At 39.6% G+C, this 25,281-nt stretch overlaps 1 protein-coding gene across 2 annotated transcripts; it reads left to right on the top strand.

Moving 5' to 3' along the window:
• The first annotated feature begins 2,586 nt into the window (after window positions 1-2,586).
• LOC124642595 (protein transport protein Sec24C) lies at window positions 2,587-24,961 on the top strand. 2 transcript variants are annotated; one of them, XM_047181058.1, is made up of 20 exons: window positions 2,587-2,688; window positions 4,289-5,836; window positions 5,942-6,141; window positions 6,544-6,661; window positions 6,956-7,041; window positions 7,468-7,657; window positions 8,429-8,538; window positions 9,029-9,142; window positions 10,454-10,543; window positions 11,060-11,245; window positions 12,139-12,286; window positions 14,393-14,553; window positions 14,966-15,134; window positions 15,555-15,767; window positions 16,140-16,334; window positions 18,492-18,680; window positions 19,041-19,141; window positions 19,519-19,611; window positions 20,400-20,533; window positions 22,021-24,961. In XM_047181058.1, the coding sequence occupies exons 2-20, from the start codon at window positions 4,309-4,311 to the stop codon at window positions 22,022-22,024; spliced, it is 4,029 nt and encodes a 1,342-aa protein (XP_047037014.1). In that variant the 5' UTR covers window positions 2,587-2,688; window positions 4,289-4,308; the 3' UTR covers window positions 22,025-24,961. The 2 variants fall into 2 exon arrangements, with proteins under 2 accessions (XP_047037014.1, XP_047037013.1); XM_047181057.1 differs by lacking the exon at window positions 20,400-20,533 and having other exon boundaries at window positions 2,589-2,688.
• Window positions 24,962-25,281: the final 320 nt, after the last annotated feature.

Below are 25,281 nucleotides of genomic sequence, written 5' to 3' on the forward strand. Positions count from 1 at the left end.
TTATTTTTAAACGGTTTTATTTAGCTCACCCCGTTTGTTTTATTCATTCTTGGGTCAAATTTAGTAATTCAAATTTCACCCTCTTCCTGTCAACCGATTAATCTGAAATTTTGTATACACCTTTAATTCCGATGACAATACAATATAGTAATATCAATAACATTGTAAATCCAATATGGCCGCCGGCACAAAATGGCGGATAACGTAGATTTTATCAATCCCATCAATATGGGTATCAAATGAAAGGGCTCAACAAGCAGAATACAATATACTATAAAAAATTGAAATCCAAGATGGCGGCCGCTACAAAATGGCGGACAACGTAGGTTTTATCAATCCCATCAATATGGGTATCAAATGAAAGTTCTCAACCAGTAGAATACAATGTACTATATAAAATTAAAATCCAAGATGGCGGCCTCTACAAAATGGCGGATAACATTTTTATCAATCCCATCAATATGGGTATCAAATGAAAGGTCTCAACAAGTAGAATACAATTTACTATGCAAAATTGAAATCTAAGATGGCCGCCGCTACCAAATGGCTGATAACAATTTTTTATCAATCCCACCAATATGGGTATCAAATGAAAGGGCTTCACAAGTAGAAAACTGTCAGTAACTCCAGCGGGGCCCAACAGGGCCAAGGCCTGCCCGGGCTGCGAGATTGTTCGAAAGAGTTACCGCGGCCCTGGTACATAAAAGGCCTACGACGGAACAAAACGGTTTTTAGTCAAGAGTCTGGCACTCCCTCACCGCTGCTGACCCATAGTAGGAGAGGTCATGTGATGATTTTTGGGGTTGTTACAAAAAAACGTATCTGGAAGGGCTATGTAGTGAGGAATTGGATTGTAATAAATTGTCAGGTAAAAGACCGTGTAATAATGATGCACTAAATGAATTAGATAGAATGAGGAATATTCGGTAGGCATTTTCATTAAATACTAAAAACTAGAAAATAAAAAATCGGTAAAAAAACTTTTAAGTTAAACGGTTTTATCTTATGTGTACTGAAAACTAGAAAATAAAAAAATAGTTACTTACCTGTCAACCTACGTAGGTGGTCCCGGTCATATTAAACTAAAATAAAAACGTGGGGCCCCTGTGAAATCCTACCTATGGCAAAGCATATCGTTATACTTTGGTAGATCATGAGCTCGCAGTTCGCTGGTGAAGCCGCTACGGCTGATTATTGATTGTCAAAATCTCCAGTTACGATTATAGTAAGTCGATGCAATCCACACCTATTATACTTCTAGAAGAAAGTACTACAGAAATAGTTAATGGGCCCCACGTTTTTATTTTAGTTTAATATGACCGGGACCACCTACGTAGGTTGACAGGTAAGTAACTATTTTTTTATTTTCTAGTTTTCAGTACACATAAGATAAAACCGTTTAACTTAAAAGTTTTTTTACCGATTTTTTTGCTCATGAGCTTTGCTCATACTTATTAGGTAGTTGGCTAAATGAATTACCTACTCAGGTACCTATACTTATCTCTGGTAGAAACATTGATATATAATATCTTTTATTTTTTATGTGCGTTGCCTTAGCTCATTTAGGAACGACTAAAGCCAAAGCGGCAACTGATATAAAGCGACGAAAAATAGTATAGGATACTCAGGCAAAGTGCTCGCCATGAGCACGGTCAGGAAGGAGGGCAAAAGTACCTAGAACGTCAATAGATGTGTAGGTATGTTTTTAAATCTAGAACTTTTGGAAAGTTACAGTCTTCCCGAGTAACAAGGCTTTATTTTATCCCGGCAGTAGTTTCCACGGCACGGGAAAACGGCGGTTACGAATTATTAAGATTGTGAGTGAGTATGTAGGTAGGTACATGCTATTACTTAACGATAAATTAATATACGCATCGGGTTTCGTTCATAAACCAAAATGTCGCAACTTTAATCCAATAATGTTATTGAGCTATCTTAAGATTTTTGGGAAACATTAACTGGCATAACAAAAGTTATGTTAGAAAGGAACCCCTTTTTACGGCATTGATAAATCTTCACATTCTTCACCAAAATTAAAATCACCCAAAAATAAATTTGAATTTACCACTTCTAGAAATAAAGTTGAATTTTGAATGCGTTAACCCATGATTTGACATTAAATGAATCATGATTGCCATACTTACCGACCACATTCCGTTACATTCATAATTTTATAAAAATATAATAATATTTACATGTGATTTTATTTCCTTTGCAAATGAATACAATATTTTTTGTTTTGAATGTAATAAGTAACTAGTCACTAAGTTTAATTGTATATAAAGAAACGTATAATCTTTACAGAGTACATAGCTTTTATTGAGTGATTACGTTCCGTTCCGCATAACCTCTATGAAAATCAAAAAGTTCCACATAAGCGGTGTCCAACTGACAACACTGCCGAATACGTGGCCCCGAAGTTGTGTGATTAGTGAGACTTGTTTATATTTTTAATTGTGTTAATTCTATAAAAATATCCTCGGAAGCTGTAAGTAAATGATCCTGTATTAATAACCTTCATACCTATAATATTTTCGTCCACGGAATCATTGTGAGTCATTGCGTAAATAATTTACAAAGTTCAGGTTGCAGCTGTCAAAATTATCCTAACAAGATTTCGTTGTATTTTTTGTAATTTTCCCTATATTTTAACATTATATAATTGAAATCTTAAGATTAGCATCGCAAGTGAGTGTTCCACGTCTTACGTGTTCCTGAAGAAGTTGTTTTTCATGTAATTATAGTGTAGTGTTAGTTGTCTTGTCAGAGGTGTACCATCGAATTAAAAGTCAGGTTTCATCGTCATTACGCTAAAATTTGCTCGTATTTTTACTTAAAGACGTAGTATTAGTGACTGAGCACCAAATATTTTCCGGTTATACACTGCAGACTGTTTCACAGTAATGTATGTCAGGCAGGAATTTGTTTGTGTATTCTTATCAGATTTCGTAACTGACATGCTGAACATTATAAACTATTGAGATAGAAGCGTCGATGCCATTAAATAAATGAGTGCTCTTCATAATATTAGGAATGTGTTACAATGTGTCATTGGTGCCTTATGGTTAAGCAAATAGAGTGAAAGTTATGGCCCAAGTAATTGTATATGACTACTATTTTTTTAAGTGAACCTGTTTCATATTGACTCATATTCAAGAATTGAAGCAAGTTTGCTGCAATTTCTTTTATTGAAATAATAATTGGATAGAAAATTCTATCTGCCTGTCAATTTATCTGATAATCAATTTATTTGTGCATGATGTATGTTTTCCGTTTCCATATCTTAGTCAAATGTTACACTAATATTCACATCTATCTTGTTCTTATACTGTATATAGTTTAATTATATTACAATAGGATTGTACTCTTAATGTATATTGGTTGAGATAATGTATAAAGTATAAAAAAAGCTAGCTGTTTTCCCGCAGTTTCATCTATGTAAAGTATGACAGAAATGATAGTGATATTTCCAGCACTAAAATTATTTTTCAAAGCGGTTCATTACTATTGGTACCAAACAAACTATTTAAATAAAAAATTCTCTATTTTATATTAGTGTTTAGTATAGAAAAAAAATATAGTAATAGCATTAAACAATTGAAAAGTTAATGAGGCAGCAACTGAATGGGAAGTGTAATATACTTGGAATATGGAACACTCAGTTAATTTATTTTGTGGTTTGATTGGATAGGTAAGCATTTGCTTGCCCTCTCTGCATATATAGTTTATTTTAGAAGCTAATTAATCATTGAGTAAATCAAACTATCGGCAGCCATTGTTTTGAAATTTTGGTTTTAAAGTCAATTCAGTAATCATTTATTAAGCTGAAAAAACAGATGCAGCAGGACATATCATGTACAAATTATTTGTTTTAAATTCCAATTGGTATATTCCATCTTAATGCTTCTTCAGTTTAAGAGCCCAGTTCTTGTCGGTGCAGCTCCTTCCATTTACGCCTATCTAGCGCCAACTCCTGAACTTCCTTATACGTCACAACATTCACCTTCTCTTTAATTTGGTCTTAATTAAAGAAACGAAAAAATAAAATCAAAATGATGGGGTGTACAATACCCAGGCAGGATCACTACAGAGTTGGCATGATAATGTGACCCAATTTCTTTCAACTTCAATTTATTTCAATAAAGTGATTTCACTATACATAAAAAGAAACAGTTTATACATTGACAATAATTTATAATACCCTATTGTTCATAAATTTTCCCAGAGGAATAATGTGAATCTAAATGAATATTAGACTTTTTAATGAATAGAGGTTTTCTTTTTTCAGGATAATCGGCTCCTAGTACAATGATGAATCCTCAATATCCACCTCCAGGGCAGAACAACAATGCACCGAACAACCCCATGTTCCCTCCAACGTCTCAGGATTACAACGGAGTCCAAAACGCCAACATCTACAGCCAGATGCCACCGAATGGCCCTCAGATGCAACAGAAACAATTTGACCCACTGGACATGTCCCAGAAAATGCAAAACATGAACTTAAATGGACCCCAAGGCTTCCCGTCTATCCCACCTACCCAACTACCCCCTGGCCAGGCGCCACCTGGACAGTATCCCCCAAGTTTTCCTCCTCAATCATCCAACTTTGGTCCACCTCAAGGCATGCCAGGTAGACCTCCAGTAAGTGGAGCTCCCCAATTCCCTCCAATGGGCCAAAAACCCCAAATGCCTCCATCGTCAGCGCCAGGACAAGTGCCAACGTCTCTTCCTCCAGGCTACGGAATGCCTCCTCCAAGTCAAACCCCAGACCAGAATAGACAGTTTCAGCAGCCCCCAACTTCAATGCAGCAAAGACCACCAAGTGCTCAACCTAGTCAACCACCGATGGGTCAACAGCCTGGACCTCAAGGTCCTGGTCAGATGCCTCCACATTCCCAACAAGGTCTGCAAGGTCCCGGACAAATGCCACCAAGCTCTCAACCAGGTCTTCCGCCTCAGCCAGGCATGGGCAGGCCAGGAATGCCTCCTCCAGGTGGTCAGCCACCAAAACCTGGAATGCCCCCACAACCCCAGATGGGTGGTCCACCCTCCATGCAACCTGGACAGCAAGGAATGCCTCAGCAGATGAACATGGGTCCTCAACAGCAACAGCAACCTGGCATGCCACCCCAGCAACCACAGCCTGGTCAGATGCAGAGGCAACCTGGTATGCCTCAACAACCAGGCACGATGTCAGCGCCTCTGCAGCCTGGGCAGCAGCAACAGCAAAGTCAAATGCCTGGGCAACAGCAACAACCGGGTCAGATGCCTGGGCAGCAACAACAGCCCGCCCAGATGCCTGGACCGGGTAAAATGCCGGGCCCACCACAACCTGGAATACCACCAATGCAGCAGGGACCGCCTCAATCAGGGATGGGACAAGGAATGCCGCCACAGTCTGGTCCTATGGGCCAACCTGGTATGCCTCCACAGCCCGGTCAAATGAGTCAACCTGGAATGCCCCCACAACCTGGCCAACTAAGTCAACCGGGAATGCCACCACAGCCGGGGCAATTAAATCAACCTGGATTGCCGCCGCAGCCAGGAATGGGCATGCCCGGTATGCCGCCACAGCCAGGCTCTCAACCTGGTTTAGCTCCCCAGTTCCCTCAGCCTGGAATTCCTCCACAACCGGGTCAAATGCCACCTCAGCCGGGACAAATGCCGGGTCAGCCGGGTTTGCCTCCACAGCCTGGGTTCCCTGGACAGGCGCCAACGATGGGAGGTCTCCCGCACATGCCGCCCCCGCTCTCGCAGCAGAGACAGTTCCCTGGCCAGCAGCCGCAGCCGGGGTATGGACAACCTGGACAGCAACCTGGTGCTCAGTATCCTAGTAAGTATTTCTATGCTTTTAAATTAATTTAATAAAACAATCACTCCCATCTGGCTGCCACACATCTTTTTATTATTAAAACCTAAATCTTTCAAATATTCGCAGACATGCCACCGCTACCAAACCAGATGGGTCAGCCCCCCATGCCGGGACAACAACAGCGTGGCTACCAGCAGCCCCTGTCCGGGTACCCGCCGCAGTTCCCGGGTCAGCAACCTTACCCGGGACAACAGCCGTACCCGGGTCAACAGTACCAACAGCAGCCGGAGCAGAAGAGATTGGATCCTGATCAGATGCCTAGTCCGGTAAGGAATTATCTACATTGCGATAGTTATATAGGTCACCATCATTATCTGTCTGCCCTTATAAATTTTATTTGAGGTCGGCGCAGCATGTTTTCGTCTTCCATACTCTTATATTATGATAGGTGATTACTTTATAAGTATTCTTATGTATGATGTATGTAAAATACAGATACACATACTATGGGCCCTAGTTGCCTAAATTAAATAACATATTCTACAAATTTACTCAATATAAAACAATGCAACATTTTAATGGCACGTTATTCCGAACTTCTTTTTACTCCGTTAAATTGACAGAATCGCTCTAGCTATTTAATTCATATTTGCTACTTGGGCCAACTGCACACCTAGTTAAGTGACTCCATAACCATCACATCCTGACTCCTGTACTCCGTACTCCAGATCCAAGTGATGGCAGATGACCAGCAGAACCGCGGCGGCATCTTCGTGACCAACGAGAAGGGGCTCGTGCCGCCGCTCGCTACCACCGACTTCATTGTCGACGACAAGGGGAATGCCAGTGAGTTTCATATTATTTTTATTTTATCTATGATTGTTTCAGTCATTTTTACAATCAGTAGAATGTAAAATTTCTGGCAAAACAGGAAAACAGCCTTATACTGACATATCACTCAATTTTAAGTGTTACACAGATTTGTTAGTAGGACTTAAAGTTAAGTAACATTTCGAGAATTTCGGGGTAAGCCTAATTTTAAAGAATTAATCAAATACCTTTTCGTACAAGTATCTATCTAGTAAATCTTTCGTAAATGGCAAAAAGAGACAAATAAATTGTATATTCTTTGTGGTCCAGGTCCCCGCTACATTCGCAGTTCCATGTACACAGTACCGGTGACAGCTGATTTGCTCAAACAGACCTCTATGCCATTCTGTCTTGTTGTGAGTATATTTCTACTAATATTTCGCTTTTTTTCACGAATTTAATAAAAATCATTAAAAAACTAAAAATGAAGAAAGGATTTTAAAGAGACTGAGTATGTCCTATCCTTTTTTAACATAACACTGACGATGACGCAGTGAAATTATTTTTCTCTGATATATTCTAAAAATTCAAGGGTAAGTACCTATGCCTCATGATTCAACGGCTTTAAATATAACTAACGCTGATTTCAGAAAGTCAGCATGCTACGAATCATAAATAAAAGGACACTTTCTGCCCTAAAAAGCTATTAAAAAATCAATAGTAAATTGCCTAATTTTGCTATCGACTGACAAAACCATTTATGATCTGTGTCTTCTTTTTTACTTTTAATTTCTTCATGTATTATGCCACTAAAACACTTTTTATTTTTCTCACCCCCCCAGCTATCCCCCATGGCGGAGCCGGTAGGTACAGAGGCACCCCCCCCTCTGCTGGACTTCGCGGCGCTGACGGGGTCGCCGGCGCTGGGCCCCGTGCGCTGCAGCCGCTGCAAGGCGTACATGTGCCCTAATATGAAGTTCGTTGATGCGGGCAGACATTTCAAGTGCGCCTTCTGTAAGGCTACTACTGAAGGTGCGTTGGATTTGTTGTTTTTAAGGATTCGCTGGAATAGAAAGGTGAAAATAAGCATAGTGAATTTACCATACTCTGTGACCTATAGACCGATTCACGGCAGCTAAAAGATATTCATTGTTCCAACTATATACTATACATATATAATATTTGTATACATATCATCATCTTCCAAGTCTTTTCCCATACATATGTTATATGTCCATAATTGGTCCATAATTGTGACATAAATTCCCTGTATAAGAACAACTGTAAACATTACGGTATGCATTAAAGTATTGAGTAGGTATGCTGGGGTTGGCTTCCAGTCGCACTGGATGTATTTAAGTAATGTTTAACATGGGGCGACTACCTATGTGACACCTTTTTTTTTTTTTTTTTTTCCGACGTCAAAAATCATCAAATGACCCCTCCCGCTGTGGGTTAGCAGCGGTGAGGGAGTGTCAGACTCTTACTGACTAAAAACCGTCGTGTTCCGTCATAGGCCTTTTATGTACCAGGGTCGCGGTATCTCTTTCGAACAACCCGCAGCCCCGGCAGGCCTTGACCTATGTGACACCTTCAATCCAGTTACCTACACTTCGATACTCTTTGGTAAATCTGGTTGTCAGAGTTTCTGACTTCTGACTACGCTCATCGATTGACACCAATTTAACTCGTCATGGTAAGATGTCCACCTATTGTCATCCAGGGCATTACATTATTACTGCTCCCTATTTTTACCGTACATATTTATTAGTTTACATATTAATAAGTTTTGTCCTTCCCCAGTGCCGATGGAGTACACGCAGTACATCAACAGCATGCAGCAGTACGGGCGCGTGCCGGCGGAGATGGCGCTCGGCGCCTACGAGATCGTCGCCACCAAGGAGTACTGCAGGGTAAGGCCTAGGCCCTTTGTCAACTGTGAGACATATGTACTGACGAGGTCTAAAATGGTGAAACATGGTTTAACATAACTGGTCCATCAAGTGCCAAGCTGGTCTAACATGTACTAAGCTGGTCCAATATGTACCATGCTGGTACAACATGTTCCAAGTAGTACAAGCTGGGCCAAGTTGGTTCAAACTGATCCAGGTCCAGCATAGTCAAATATGGTCTGAAGTGTTCTTATATGGTCAGCTACAAGTATAACCATAAGCAGCTAAACAGCTGGTGGTTTTGTTCTTCTATGTAGGGAAATGATGTGTCAGCGAACAGTATTCTCAAACGATACTCATAGATCTTGAAGATACTGAAGCTTACAAGACTTATACTAAAATCGACTGATTGCCGAATCCTCTATTTGGAGAAGAATTGAACCGAAATTGACAAAAGTATACATGGTACTAATTTAATTGATTATATTGTTATTTTTCCATACTTTCGTAGAACAACACTCTGCCGAACCCGCCGGCGGTGGTGTTCGTGATCGACGTGTCGTACAACGCCATCAAGAACGGCCTCGTGCAGACCGTCTGCGATAATATTATGGATATTATTGACGTAAGTTATTTTTTATTATTATGCAAGAATTTCTATAAACTTCGTGTTTTGTTTTTGCTATTCATTCGAGTGGTATAGTTACCGGCACGGATATTGAGCCCTGACCTTCACCTGCGCAGAAGCGATTTATTGGTTTATTGCCTTATGTGTACAGAGCGCAAAGCGATCCCCACTCTTCCGCCGAGAGCTCAATATCTGTGCCGAGAACTATAATGCAATCTAATTTATTGGTGACGTCACACTAATTTCTTCCTTTTATGTCCTCTATAAACTCCCTACTGTTCTCTCCTAATTTGCCCCCTTTTGTACTTCATACTGTTATATTCTGCATTATATATTCCCTTAAGTACTTCCATTATATACTCCCTTATGTAGTCCCTTTATATACTTCCTCGTTACCTTCTGTATGTATACTCCCTTACATACTTGTTTATGTACTCACCCTATGTACTTCCTTACATACTTGTTTATGTACTCACCCTATGTACTCGCTTACATACTTGTTTATGTACTCACCCCATGTACTTCCTTACATACTTGTTTATGTACTCACCCCATGTACTTCCTTACATGCTTGTTTATGTACTCAACCTATGTACTCGCTTACATACTTGTTTATGTACTCATCCTATGTACTCCCTTACATGCTTGTTTATGTACTCAACCTATGTACTCGCTTATATATTTGTTTATGTACTCATCCTATGTACTCCCTTACATGCTTGTTTATGTACTCAACCTATGTACTCGCTTATATACTTGTTTATGTACTCATCCTATGTACTCCCTTACATGCTTGTTTATGTACTCAACCTATGTACTCGCTTATATACTTGTTTATGTACTCATCCTATGTACTCCCTTACATGCTTGTTTATGTACTCAACCTATGTACTCGCTTATATACTTGTTTATGTACTCATCCTATGTACTCCCTTACATGCTTGTTTATGTACTCAACCTATGTACTCGCTTATATACTTGTTTATGTACTCATCCTATGTACTCCCTTACATGCTTGTTTATATACTCGCTTATATACTTGTTTATGTACTCATCCTATGTACTCCCTTACATGCTTGTTTATGTGCCCACTCTGTGTACTCGCTTACATACTTGTGTATGCACTCCCTTTTTTACTACCTTATGTACAAACCCCTTATGTACTCGCCACACATTTTTTCTTTTATACTCTCTAATGTTCCTTATATGCTCCCCTATGTATTTTTGTATGTGAATTTTCAATGATAAGTTGAAGTTATAAAAAGTAGCTATGTTTCTCAGTTCTAAAAAGTATGTGTTTGTTCGCAGGCCATGCCACGTGACGAACAAACGGGTAAGAGTTGGACCCGCGTCGGATTTATCACATACAGTTCTACCGTGCACTTCTACAATATCAAGGTAACATATTAATTAACTAGCCGTTCTCCCGCGGTTTCACCCGCGTCCCGTGGTAACTACTGCCCGTACCGGGACAAAATATAGCCTATGTTACTCGTGGATAATGTAGCTTTCGAATGGTGAAAGAATTTTTAAAAACTGTCCAGTAGTTTTTGAGTGTTAGGGAAATCTTATCGCGAAGAAATGTAGTAGCAAAATTCGGGCAAGCAAAGTGATTCTAAACTACAAATATTCACATGCCAATAAGGCCGAAAGTGGCTCAAAATTATTTGACTTAATGCAAATTTTAGTTTTTTTTTCTTAGATTTTTAGAATCATCTTTAGGTTCCGCATCTATTAATCTACTGTGTAAAATATACTCTATACTTCTTGACAGACAAACGTAATTATGGCGGGCCATATATTATCCATGTCAAAGGACCCTTGGTGGGCCGGATTACATGCTTTCGCGGGCCTGAGTTGGCCCGTGGGCCGTACTTTGCCCATCACTGTTCTAAAACATGTTCTCCCTTCCAGGGCACCCTAGCACAGCCTCAGATGCTGTCAGTAGGCGACGTGGGCGACATGTTCGTGCCTCTGCTGGAAGGCTTCCTCGTCAGGCCGGAGGACAGCGGCGCAGTGCTGACCTCCCTGCTGCAGCAGCTGCCCGTCATGTTCCGGGATAACAAGGAGACTGAGACTATACTGTTGCCGGCCGTGCAGGTGAGTGAACAACTTAGCTAAGCCAGGATAAGATCCGGTTAAATCCGGTTATTGATACAGATACCGGCTCGGATGTTTATGACTCGACGAAAGAGTAGTTATATCCAAATAACAATCGGCCATTCGTGCAGCAGACGTGAGGTATATAAAACCTCAACATCCCATTTACTCTAACTCTTATTACATATTACTATATGTACCTCTAACTATAGTTCGGCCATTCAGAGAATGCGTTCCTGACACGTCGCGATTGAACTGACGACGTAACTTTGCAATGGCGTTGCAGTTACGATAAAAATATTTTTGCTGGTTGTTTACCGTTTTAACAATTGAGGAGCATTAAAACAACATTATTATATCAATAATCAATGAATGTAGTTACGTCGTCAGTTCAATCGCGACGTGTCAGGAACGCATTCTCTGAATGGCCGAACTATAAGCATGTGTTCCAAAAAATTACTCAGTATACATGCCAGTGCTCGTGACGTCATGAATCCGGCGTATTATAGTTCGGCCATTCAGAGAATGCGTTCCTGACACGTCGCGATTGAACTGACGACGTAACTTTGCAATGGCGTTGCAGTTACGATAAAAATATTTTTGCTGGTTGTTTACCGTTTTAACAATTGAGGAGCATTAAAACAACATTATTATATCAATAATCAATGAATGTTATTACGTCGTCAGTTCAATCGCGACGTGTCAGGAACGCATTCTCTGAATGGCCGAACTATAGTGTGCTGCCGTATTTATCAAGATGTGCCACACATACCAAACCATAACCATCCATGAAATTATCGCCTATTGGTCGAATCGGTTTCGCGGCTGCTTATGGTTCTTATCGTTATAGTTGAATTATGTAAATCATCCTCATTAATCTCTTTTCATTCCAGGCTGGTCTAGAAGCTCTGACAGCAGCGGACACATCAGGCCAGCTGCTAGTATTCCACACATCGCTGCCGACGTACAACGCGCCCGGCAAGCTCGCCAACAGGGAGGACAGGAAGCTGCTCGCCACCGACAAGGAGAAGCAGATACTCGGTGAGTTCCTCTTCATCATCATCATTGGTGACGCATCACGCCATCTAGTGTCAAAACTCTAGTACTATTGTCTCATATGCTGTCAACTAATGACCTTGACACATCAATCATCAATGATTCTAATACCTTCATTCAATTAAACCATTCATTCGTTCAATCATTCATTCAGTTGTCGTATCCGGACGAAACGAAGACTCGCCCATTCCGTTTGGACCTCTCTGACTGAATACACGCAATGAGTGAATATTCGTATTTTTTTGGGCCCTAGTTGCCTGGAATACAGGAATAAATAAATATACTTTTGCTCGTGCCATAGAAGGGCACAGGCCTCGAAAGATTCCAGATCTAAACAGTCCTTGTAAAGAGCTGCAATGATGGCATTGTTTCAGCCAATAGTGCAAAACCAGACGCGAATCAAAATAAGAAATCTAGGTTCGGAAAGCCAGGCCAGGAAAGGGAGCAACCCCCCTGGTGGGACGAAGATTGCCAAGCTGCAAAAGATGAAAGAAAGGCGGCTGAAAAGCAGTATAACGGAGCCATGACTCCTGAAAACTTGCAACATTACCTCAACCTGTTGGCTAAGTCTAGGAAAATATTTCGCAAGAAGAAAAAACGGGCAGAACGGGCCAAGACTTACGGTATTGAACAATTAGTAATTTAGGACAACCATTATTGAATTATTGAATTTTCAAAACTATACAAAGCACTGGTACTCAGCTACATCCGGTTAGTCTGGAAGCCGACACTAAACATAGTTGGGAAATAGGCTCGGAGGATGGACCAACATTATCTATGTATATATGATAATTATTTCCATCTTCAAAATAGTTAAAACCTGGGCGCCGCAAATTGCTTGCCAAGTTTTTGGACAAGCCCTTTAGTGGATTTCTTCAGTCTAACACAACACATCAATTTAATCAAATCATCAATTAAATCAACAAAACATTGATTTCATCCCATTCATCTTCGCCATATTATATATCATGTGGGAGCTACTGCCCGCACCGGGATAAAATATAGCCTATATTACTCGCAGATAATATAGCTTTCTAATGGTCAAAGAATATTTAAAATCGGTCCAGTAGTTTTTGAGTTTATCCATTACAACCAAACAAACAAAGTTTTCCTCTTTATAATATTAGTATAGATATTGGTCTTAAAAAAATCTACCGATTCCAGTTTTGGACAAAAACTCTGAATATCACTTCCTTATTTATATAGTAAATACTTTATGCTTGATATTCCCTGCATCATTAGAGGCATAAGATACTGCAAATGTGTAAGTGGACACCGTGTTATTGTGAAGCAACACTGTTGAGTCACATACTCAATATCACCGCCAGATGGCGCCACCGGCGACTGAGTAATAAGCGAAGTAAAACACGTTTTGTTTTACGCACCCAAACATGTTGTTTGTGTGGCCTGCGTTTTGCCTTATGTCCTTACCCCATATACTTCCTTATGTACCTCTTATGTACTTATTCCCTTGTGCTCCCTTATATACTCTCCCCATGTACTCGCTTATTTACTTACCCCATATACTCCCTTATGTACCTACCCCATATACTCCCTTATCTACTTACCCCATAAACTCCTTTATGCACTTACCCCATATAATCTTTTATGCACTTACCTCATATACTCCCTTATGTACTTACCCCATATACTCCGTTATGCACTTACCCCACATACTCCCTTATGTATTTACCCCATATACTCCCCTATGTACTTACACCATATACTCCCTTATGTACTCTCTTATGTACTTACCCCATATTCCACCTTTATGTAGTTACCCCCTAGACTTTCTTATGTACTTACAAAAAATCTATAAAATGATTTGATTTTGCTATAACTTTTTTCTGGCGTCATAATTTTTTTTACTTTCTTAACAAAAAATGTTTTATATTTAACGGGCTATCTAGTCTCGTTAATGGTGGACATTTGGACCGGAATCGCCCTTTGTCCTTGTCTACTTATTGGAGCAACTGGCAACTACCAGATTACATGCAACCGTGGCATCAATTTATCAACTTTTACAGTATTCTATTTTTAAATAAAGTTGCTCTCTATACAAAGCGTGTAATTATGTTTTTTCGTTGGCAGCTCCTCAAACGACAGCATACAACGAGCTGGGCCAGTCGTGCTGCGCAGCCGGCGTCAGCGTGGAGCTGTTCGTGTGCAACAACGCGTACGTGGACGCCGCCACCATCGGCCAGCTGCCCCGGCTGACTGGGGGACAGCTGCACAAGTATACTTACTTTACGGTGAGTGGATAGCAGCCTCAAACGACACCATACAACGAGCTGGGCCAGTCGTGCTGCGCGGCGAACCTGGGCTTCGTTTAGATGTGTTTCCAGATCTCCAAATAATCATGTAATTAGTTCACTTTGTAGCAAAATATTGGACACATAGTTTTATTATTTGACGTCTTGTCTTTCCTGTCTTATTGTGATTAATTTGTGACAGAAAATAAAAATTCGTGACCAATTTTGTGAAGAAGGAATAAATTCTTATTTTGAACATAAAGGCTACAAATAGTGCCGAGTATTTCTGTTGCCGGCGGGCATACATTTTCTATTTGTATGTATATTGCGGTGGCATGTCATTTGGTATATAACCGGCTTCACTGCCGCCAACATTGAATGTAGCCTTTTCATAATCCCCTCCTTCCGTCAGGCGGATCAAGACGGTCCCCGGCTGGTAGGCGACGTGCAGCGCGTGGTGGCCCGCGCCACCGCGCACGACGCCGTCATGCGCGTGCGCACGTCCACGGGCGTCAGGCCGACGGACTTCTACGGACACTTCTTCATGTCCAACACTACTGATGTCGAGCTCGCCGCTATCGGTAAGGATGTTTAACTATGTATATCATTAATGTTGGAATAATTATTTCGTGCATTAGTTATTTACTTTTCAAATAGAAGTTTTTTAATTAAAATGCAAACATGAACAAATAAATAACCTATGACCGAAATTAAAAAAAAGTAACATTAGTTTGAAGTGACGAAAGTTATAAATTCATAACTTCTTGTAATAAAATATTGGAAGTTTAACTTTGCATGTTCATTTACACTCGGGTTTTCCTCATCAGCATGTAAAATGTTTATAATAGGTCACCATAAAGTGTTATATTGCCAAGTTTTGTTTTTCACCCAACTTTTGCTTGCAGCTTTTCACAGATTGTCTGTACATCTTGCCTTTCTCCCAAGTTTATTGTGAAAACTCCCCATAATTCTTTGATGCATTATTTTTTTTCGATCTACAGACGCAGACAAAGCAATAGGCATAGAAATAAAACACGACGACAAGCTAACGGCTGAAGACGGAGTCTACATCCAAGCTGCCTTACTGTACACCCACCGGTCAGGACAGAGACGCCTCCGGGTGCTCAACCTGGCGCTGAATGTAGCTCACCAGCTCGCTGACGTGTACCGCAGCATGGAGCTCGACACATGCGTCAACTTCCTCACTAAACAGGGTCAGTCAACACATCATATCATCTACATAGGTTATGCTGTAGTACCTAGAATTATACCTATGTTTATAATATTTCTGGATACATTTTAGTAATTTTTGGTATACTGTAATAAACTAGGAAAACTTATAGTTTCGCCACGTCTTCCGCGTTTTATCTGAGTCACCGCTAGTAATAGAAAGCTGACCTTTGGTACCAATGCGTCGATCACGCCGATAAAGTGATCACTATTAGGTTACTCCCCCTACACGCAAAGTGGTGAGTGATTTGTTTCGCTTCAACCATGGAGACCAAAATGACTCATCTTTCCTTACTCTGTGGTTCTAACCTTTTCGTGTGATGTACTGAAGTAACATTTCTATGTTATCTTCACAGCTGTGTGGGCACTCCGTGAACACAGTCCACGTTCAGTTCGCGAGACACTCTCCCAGCGCTGTGCCCGCTCGCTGGCGGCGTACCGGCGGCACTGCGCATCGCCGTCGTCAGCCGGCCAGCTCGTGCTGCCCGAGCCCATGAAGCTGCTGCCGCTGTACACCAACTGTGTGCTGCGCTCTGATGCTGTGGCAGGAGGTATGTACTGTGCTGTGCCGGCACAGCTCGTGCTGAGCCCATGAAGCTGCTGCCGCTGTACACCAACTGTGTGCTGCGCTCTGATGCTGTGGCAGGAGGTATGTACTGTGCTGTGCCGGCACAGCTCGTGCTGAGCCCATGAAGCTGCTGCCGCTGTACACCAACTGTGTGCTGCGCTCTGATGCTGTGGCAGGAGGTATGTACTGTCTGTACTGAGCACTGTACATATGGTGCCTCATTAGTCTAGTTGTCGCATAGCGCGACTGTTATCCATGAGGCATGGAGAACAAAATGACTAGCAGAGTTGCAGAGCATAAAGCCGCGTATCGACCGCGGCAAACCTACGTTTTGCGCGGTAATGTTCTGCCGCGGCGTCCACATATACCTACCGCGGCCGCCGCACGAGCCAATGTTCGATGGTTTCCCGCATGCAGTGGATTCGCGGCTTAATGCAAATTCTCCTAAGAAAATAGCGCGCCGAGACGCGGATGTGCGGAGTACGAGGAACGTTACTAGCTTCGCCCTCATGCATACTTTGAAACTGCCTATTGTTTAACACGCTCATATTAGCTTCACTTGTAACTTACTATTTATGTAATAAAATCTTGGAATCATAATTTGATCCACTTCTTTCAATTAGGATGATGCACACACTTTAAATTCTGTGGACAATAGAACATACGTGTTTTTTAGTTGTTTAAGCTATTCATTTAAAACCAAATAAAAAATCAATCAAAACCAATCTTTGCCAGATTGGTTTGGCTTTGACAAGGAACTCGAACTCGGACGCCTCGTTATTTCCACTAACTGATTTCGTCTATCGTACGTTACATTGATCTATAGAAAGGTACCTGATCTACCTTTCCTTATGGCAACTCTGCTGTCTTTCGATCCTCCGTGGTATATATATCCTTTCTAACTTCCTCTCTACCTCTGATTACCGTCCCATCGGGCTTTGCAAGTGAAGGAACGTAAAATATATACACACATGTTATAAAATATGTATTTTTGTATTTATATATTATCTTTTGCTTTATTATCTATACTAATATTATAAAGCTGAAGAGTTTGTTTGTTTGTTTGAACGCGCTAATCTCAGGAACTACTGGTCCGATTTGAAAAATTCTTTCAGTATTAGATAGCCCATTTATCAAGGAAGGCTATAGGCTACTTTTTATCCGGGTTCGTGCCGAGGTTCCCACGGGATGCGGGTGAAACCGCTGGCACGAGCTAGTGTATCATATATACATAGGCTAATTTTTATCCGTTTTTCCTGCAACCGGATAAAAATTAACCTAGGTATATCCTTCGGGAAGCGGGTGAAACTGCTGGCAGAAGCTAGTATATATATATATATGTATAATTTATATATCTTTAGGTTGTCTTTTTACACAGTCTATCTACTTCTCTTTATTCTAACTCTCCTACTACGGGTCTGCTGGAAGAGATTTCGTTAGAAATAAGCAGTAGATATCTTTGTATTATTTTTATGCTATCTCTACTTCTTTTATATTCTCTCTGTGTAAATAAATGGTTAAATAAATAAAAAAACCGGCCAAGTGCGAGTCGGACTCGTGCACGAAGGGTTCCGTAAATTACAGTTAAATCAACCTATCTCAAAAACTATAAGAGATACATTGATCAAACCAAAAATCGTTGAAAGAGTTAATTAGCATGCATCACCTCTATTTTTTTTAGAATTTTATACCCCGTAGTTATAAAAATAGAGGGGGGGGGACATACTTTTTACGACTTTGAGAGCTGATATCTCAAAAACCGTTCACTTTAAGAAAAATGTTTTTTAGAAAACTTTATATCATTTTAAAAGACCTTTCCATTGATACCCCACACGGGTATGTACATCGAAAAAAAAAATTTCATCCCTCAGTTACATGTATGGGGGGCCCCACCCCCAATTCTTTTTTTTACTATTTAGTGTCATATTTTTGTAGCGGTTCATACAACACATATTCCCATCAAATTTCATCACTGTAGTACTTATAGTTTCCGAGTAAATCGGCTGTGACAGACGGACAGACGGACAGACGGACAGACGGACATGACGAAACTATAAGGGTTCCGTTTTTGCCATTTTGGCTACGGAACCCTAAAAATGAACATTTTCTGCTCAGCTAGCTGATCTCTTTATTCCCCCAGGTCCAGACATGACATGCGACGACCGGTCGTGCGCGATGTACCGAGCGCTGACAGCGGACGTGGCGACGTCGGTGGTGTACACGTACCCGCGCCTGCTGCCGCTGCACCGCCTGCCCGCCAGCCCGGCAGCGCTGCAGCCGCTCCGCGCCTCCGTCGACAAGATGAGCGAGCATGGCGTGTACTTACTGGGTGAGTTCGCAGGCAAAGAGGAGAAAAGGACCAAAAGACTTACGTCAGTTTAAAAAATAGTAATAAAATGAACGGGAGAATAGACCTACACAATTTTGTAATAAAAGATACCAAATAAATCAGTAATTCTTTTACCAGATTTTCACGACATGTCATTTGGCATTTTAACTTATGTTTTAAGGCTTACAACGCCTCAATAAAGTCCTTCTACCAAAAGCTAAGAAATCAGCACATTTATGCCGGATTTTCACGACATACATGACGTCACTTCGCTCATTCAACGTCTACCTATGTTTTGATACTCAACTCTCAAAAACTGTCCTTAATTGCATACACTTAAACCTAACTTTGAATTCACAGAGAACGGCGTGCACATGCTAATATGGGTGGGCTCGCAAGCTGATCCTGCGTTCATACGCGACGTGTTCGGTGTGGCGTCGCCTGCGCAGGTCGACACACAGGTACGTACATAAATAGTTTTATTTATTTGCATACCGTTTAGGTAATAAGATCTTTTACATCATCATCTGCCTTTCCTTTTCCCAACTATGTTGGGGTGAGTTTCCAGTCTTCTCCGGATGCAATACTGAGAATCGTTATTTTACGACGGCCTATCTGACCACCTCAACCCAGTTACCCGAGCAACCCAATAAACTGTGATAAGACAAGTTGTCAGATGAGTGCCAAAGATGTTCAAATGATAGCCGGGTTAAATAGTTTATCGTACTTTCCGAAACACGACATCCATAGACCGACCGCTTAACTTTTATGAACGGTCGATTAGTGCAGCTTTGACTTATCTTGGTATAGATATATTAATCGTTTGGTTGTATTTCAGGTGTGCGAGTTGCCGGAGCTGGACACGGCAGCCAGCCACGCTGTCCGCGCGGTCATCGAAGACGCTCGTATACGCAGGCGCACTAACATGCGGGTAAGTTGTATAAATGGAGCAGTAATATATTTGTGCTATTTTGTCGTGAGATGAACATAAGTTGCGATGACGTTGCACTAGTAGTGTGTTGCACAATGTTCCTTTTCTTTATAAAGTTTTTTTGTAAGATATTTGTGTTTGTGATTATTTAGGGAAGCCAATATTACTCAATCAATATACACTTACAAGTTACAACTTACCAACCGGTTTAAACCAGTTTCTATTGACACTGAATACTGCATAGTCTTGCTTAATTACCTTCTTTTTCTTCTTAATATTTTGTAAAATTAGAAGAATCAATTTTCGCTGTTAGAACGTTTGTATTAAGAAACATTATATTGGTACAGATTATGGCCAAAGAACTCGATTTCTAACTCACTGCAAGTTAGTCTATAATGTGCCTTAATACAATACTGCACGTCTGCAATTCTGCTTTAAAAAGGTTTCACTTCAGTTTTATTTTACAAATGCAAGATACACGTTTAACTCGCAGTATTGCTAAAGCCTACTTATGCGTAAAACTGTTCTTTTAGGCCTTGATATGATTGCGTAATTTTTCATGGATTTAACTCATGCCTGGCAGACAGGGGCTAAAAAACGTGAAGGGGTTTTCTGACTCTCCTTTCCGCTCCACCTATAGTAGAAATGTAGATGAGTCTCCTTACCGCTTTCTATTTCTCTCCAAGTCGCTATATCTATTCCAAAATAATTTTAGACACTTAACTATCCTAAAGAGGTTACGCTCTCTTTACGCTACAAGCATGTTAGCATGGCCTATCTTGCCCCAGCTGTCGCTAGCCCGCGAGGGTGCCCCGACCGCGGCGCAGCTCCGGGCGCTGCTCATCGAGGACCGCGCCCTGGATGGTTCGCCAGGCTACATCGAGTTCCTCATGACCGTGCACAAGACTGTGCAGAAGATGCTGTATGTTTTTTGCTGAAAATGGGGGGTTTTTTTGCTTCGGTGGGGGATGGGGTTGAAAGGTGGAATTAAAATTGTGGATTTTTGGTGGTTTTTTGGCTGAAGCGGGACATTTAATAATGTTGTATATAGCAAAAAGTTTTCCAAAAATAGCGGAAAACGTAAATGGGGAACGGAATAGTACTTTTTTGAACAAAAACAAACAATAGTTACAATTTCTATACAGCCCAAATTCACAGAAGAATTCAGACAACATAATTGTCTGTTTTTGCAAAACAAGTTTTTACTATGAATTTTTAAAGAGAACAGTAGTGTTTTTAAGAAAACTGACCTTTACATATCTTTGAAAGTGGGCCTTGGTCTTTTTATTTTGATACGATTTGACAAGTAACACCTTTCAATGCCACTACCAACAAAAACTTATCTTCAAAGGGTTTGAAGAGCTTATGGATGCATGTTTTGGAAATTTCTTTCGGGTCTCGAATTTTTGCGATTACAGGGATAAAAGATGGTGTTCATGGTGATACGTGGTGATTATCGACGAGTTTCGCTATCTCTGGGTTTTGTGTGACGCTTGTTTTTTTCATACTGGGCATTTTAACTTGTTTTTTTATTTAAATTTTATTTGTAACCATTTACTGGTCTTAAAACATGACACTTTATACGGAAATACTGTAGAAAAAGATAAATACTGCCAATATATTATCTATGTTTATGTTCTCACATTTGTCATATTCATTGGAAGTACGTTTTATACACATAAATCCATTATACACTAACATGTTCATCAAAAAATATATTTTTGAAACGACATACACATATAACCTTAGTATATCATTTTAATATATCCTACTTCCTACTTATATTATAAATGTGAAAGTTTGTGAGAATGTATGGATGTATGTTTGTTATTCAATCACGCAAAAACGGCTGGACCGATTTGATTGAAATTTGGTATGTAGAGAGGTGATACCCTGGATTAACACATAGGCTACTTTTTATCAACACACCACGCGGGCGAAGCCGCTGGCGGAAGCTAGTAATGATATAAATCAAATAAGACACCATAGACATAATACCATTCAATGACTGTTGAAATAAATATGTTAAATTAAAGATGTTGAATACTAATTCAACAGGAAAATATTAACCAAGATGGCCACCAAACCTACCCACTTTGGCGAATCCGAAGTTAGCTACGCAGTGAACAGATAACTTATAATTGATTTTATTAAAGGCAGATTGCACTGTCTGCAGCATTATTTCTTTTGTTTAGTTTAAATAGTGTTTTTGCTAGCATTAACTGTCCCGCTACTGGACAGAGGCCTCTCCATTTCGTCTCCTCAACACTCGATCCTTCGACTGTTCCCATCAATCAAGCTTCATCCTTAAAAACCTCGTAGATTAAATAAAAATCTGCACAGCCAAACTTCATTCTCGCCAAGACACACATACACAAACCACTTTCTAAATACCCCCCCTTGTTGCAGCTAACAACAATGCGACAACACGACAAGCTAGAAACCGTTCTTCGCCACTTCCTCGTCGAAGACCGCGGTGTGGACGGCAGCTCGTCCTACGTGGACTATCTCTGCCACATACACAAGGAGATCAGAGCGCTGCTATAGCATTTGTCCGGCTACTACTAAGACTTAACGCTCACGTCACTGTAGGACACGTAATCGGACCAATTTTTTGTAGGACGGTCCTACAAGACACGTGGACGTTCCACTATTGTTGTCTGTGTCCTACAAAAAAATTCTCACCGATTTATCGGACGTGGGCGGGCGGCCTAAAGCTGTGGTACGCCTCTACAATGATACACACTTTTATCTGTAGTAGGTTTTGTAAGAATTCGTTTGGTAACACCCTGTGTAGTGTAGCTATGATGGCTAAGTGTTTTCGAATAATTTGTGTTTATTAATTATTAAATGATTTGTTGAGTTATTGTAAAACGCTAGCAAAAGCAATGTTATTGTATATAAATTATGTAAGTGTGTGTAGAGATAAGTAAATAACACACATGAGCGATTTATATAAAAACTGCTACATGTAAAAGTGTTTCGCATTCGTAACTTGTATAGTTGTGAAATAAATGATTTTGTTTTGAACTTGTTAGTATCAATGCTATTTTAAAAATACTGTTTGAGATTTCTACTAAACTACTAAGCAGGGTTGCCAGTAGTGAAAATTTATGATATGGTAGTTTTAAGCGTGCGTTTTGGTGATGGTTCAAAATGTATAGCTTCCAAAATTAACATATGATAGAAGGAATAGGACTCGAGCACATTTGAGATTTTGTCGTGTAGGGACATTCTGTATGAGCCCTTAGTCAATCGAGTATAAGGTGTTTTGTTATTGTAAACGTCCAAGATCTATGCGAAGATCAGCATTTAATAAAATACTAGTTCTTCACAATTGTTCCGTTATAATACAAATTACAATTCAGACTAGGGTGGGCAGAAGTATACTTACAATTAGATATAACCGCCATTTTCTAGAAATCTAGAACTACTTAGGAGGTCCTGTTTTTGAAAACCTAGGTGATGAATTAGTGCTTTTCAGTACCCCCAAATAATTAGAATTGTGCATAAATGTATTATATGAATTGGAGTCTCGCAACGTTAGGTAAATGGGGGAAAAAGTATATAAATAAAGTCGATAAATATTTATGAAAAATAGGAACTTAATTAGTGTTTGTTAACGATTTCTACAAAGTTATTATTGAAAGGCTGCCACAGCCAGCACCGAGTTATTTAGACCGAGTTTCGGTCTAGATATAGATCTTCACGAGGCAAATGACATGTATGTTAAAACTTACGGTGAGTTGCACCATTTAACTATAACGATAACTGAACCATTTTCAGCTGTCAATTCGCCGATTTGGCCAATGGACGGCAAGTATGTTGTCCAATCTCCGATTTGACCAATGGGCGGCAAGTATACGGCTGGTTATGGTTTGGTTATCGTTATAGTTAAATGGTTTAACTCACTCTTAATATAGGAATGTACAGACTTAAGATGTTAACAGAGCATTTTATACGACTCCTAAATCTTAAAGAATTGCGCTTTGAAGAAGTCAATAGAATTATGTTTTTCTACTTAAACATATAGGGAGTTATTGAAATTACTTTGTTAAGGCCTATTCTGATGAATAGAAATAACTTTTCCTTTACAATATAGAAGTCTTGATAGAAATAAAAATGAAACCAAGTCATAAAACTTCCATTTGTAGTTTTTGTATTTGTATCACACGAAGTATTACGATTATTTTCTCAAATGGCAATACATAGTCATACATTCCCTTATAAATACATTGACGAAATAGCCCAAAAAGGTTCAAATAGTTACATGTTTTACTAACTGCAGGTTGAACTCACTAGATATTTGTGTGTGTGTTATCATGAGAAATGATTTGCTATACCTATCCTAAGGAAGAAATTATGACCATCAAAAGTATTTTCAAAACTGCCAAGTAATTTAAGTGTTGCCACAGAAAAAAATACAATTTTGAGAAAAAAAATTAAGTTGTTTGTAATCGGAGTAGTTTTTGTTTCCTACGATATTAAAATTAGTTATATTTTATGTTTATTGGAATGTATTGTAAATGTAAATAAAATATGGCATTATTTAATTTTTATTTGTTCTTATTTTTTAGATTAGTCATGATGCTAGTTGATTTCCGAATTCTTTTTTTGGTGTTGAATATAGCAATAAACCATATTCGCGATTAAAATTACAAATAAATAATGATTTCGAAAATTAACTCGCATCTTTTGAAGACAACATATATAATAGTATATTTTTTTATCTATATCCTTAGATCTAGAAGCAAAGGAGGCGTCTCACGATTATAGAAACATAATATCACAATGAAAGATCTTGCTAACATTTTACACGACATAGACATATTCCCCACACCAATCATCACTGCATTTTGATAAAGTTGTCAGTCATGTCAGTAGTAGTTAGTACTGAATAAATAGAAATTACAATACTGAAGTAAGATCCGTAGTAGCCTGTTATATATATAATGCCAAAACTTGCAGAGCTCAAATTTATTTAGCTACAGACCGCTTGCACCGTAAAAATGCTCGATATATGTATGATGCAAGATGTTACTATTGCTTTTATAAGAGACATTATTACTTCTGAGGCACAGATCCATAAAATAAAGGTTCGTATCAGTAGATCCGCATCTTTTGGATGTTAATTAATCCAGGAACATGAACGTTTTATCATAATGCGGTGAGTACTCCAACCTCAGGCAATAAGCAGCCAAAATAAGCAATTTATCGTCAATAAGCAACTATCTTCCGTTTAACAGTAGTATAGTTAACCTCGGGTTAGAGAGTCGAGATTTGTTAAATAGTGTATAACCAAGAACTGTATGAGCGTGTAAGTTTTTCATAGTTAATAAAGCCTTTTGTAGAATATGGTTTTTATTAAATTCAAAATAATCTCCACCAAGAAAAACCACTGCTAAAAAGGGTTAGCCAAATAATATATCAGGATTTAGAAACTTTTACTACAAAATGAAAGACGAATGTTATGAAAAACATAGGTATATTTAAGTTACATAATAATTAAATGAACATTAAATTAAGTAATTAAATAAAAATGTGAACATAAATTATTTGAATCGTACAAACCATCAATTTCAATGTTTCTCCAAAACGCGTTTGTTTGGCTGAAAACAAAAAAAAACAAACTAAGACCTACCAAAACCCTTTAAGTGTGATAATACACTA

Source organism: Helicoverpa zea, chromosome 25, assembly GCF_022581195.2.
Source record: "Helicoverpa zea isolate HzStark_Cry1AcR chromosome 25, ilHelZeax1.1, whole genome shotgun sequence".
NCBI classification, from domain to species: Eukaryota; Metazoa; Arthropoda; class Insecta; order Lepidoptera; family Noctuidae; genus Helicoverpa; species Helicoverpa zea.

Excerpts from the sequence above, each read along its gene's own strand:
- LOC124642595 (XM_047181058.1), top strand. The coding sequence starts at position 4,309 with ATGATGAATCCTCAATATCCACCTCCAGGGCAGAACAACAATGCACCG. Across the intron at positions 14,554-14,965 it reads ACAAGTATACTTACTTTACG|GCGGATCAAGACGGTCCCCG; the intron begins GTGAGTGGATAG and ends TCCTTCCGTCAG. Across the intron at positions 16,335-18,491 it reads CTCTGATGCTGTGGCAGGAG|GTCCAGACATGACATGCGAC; the intron begins GTATGTACTGTG and ends TTATTCCCCCAG.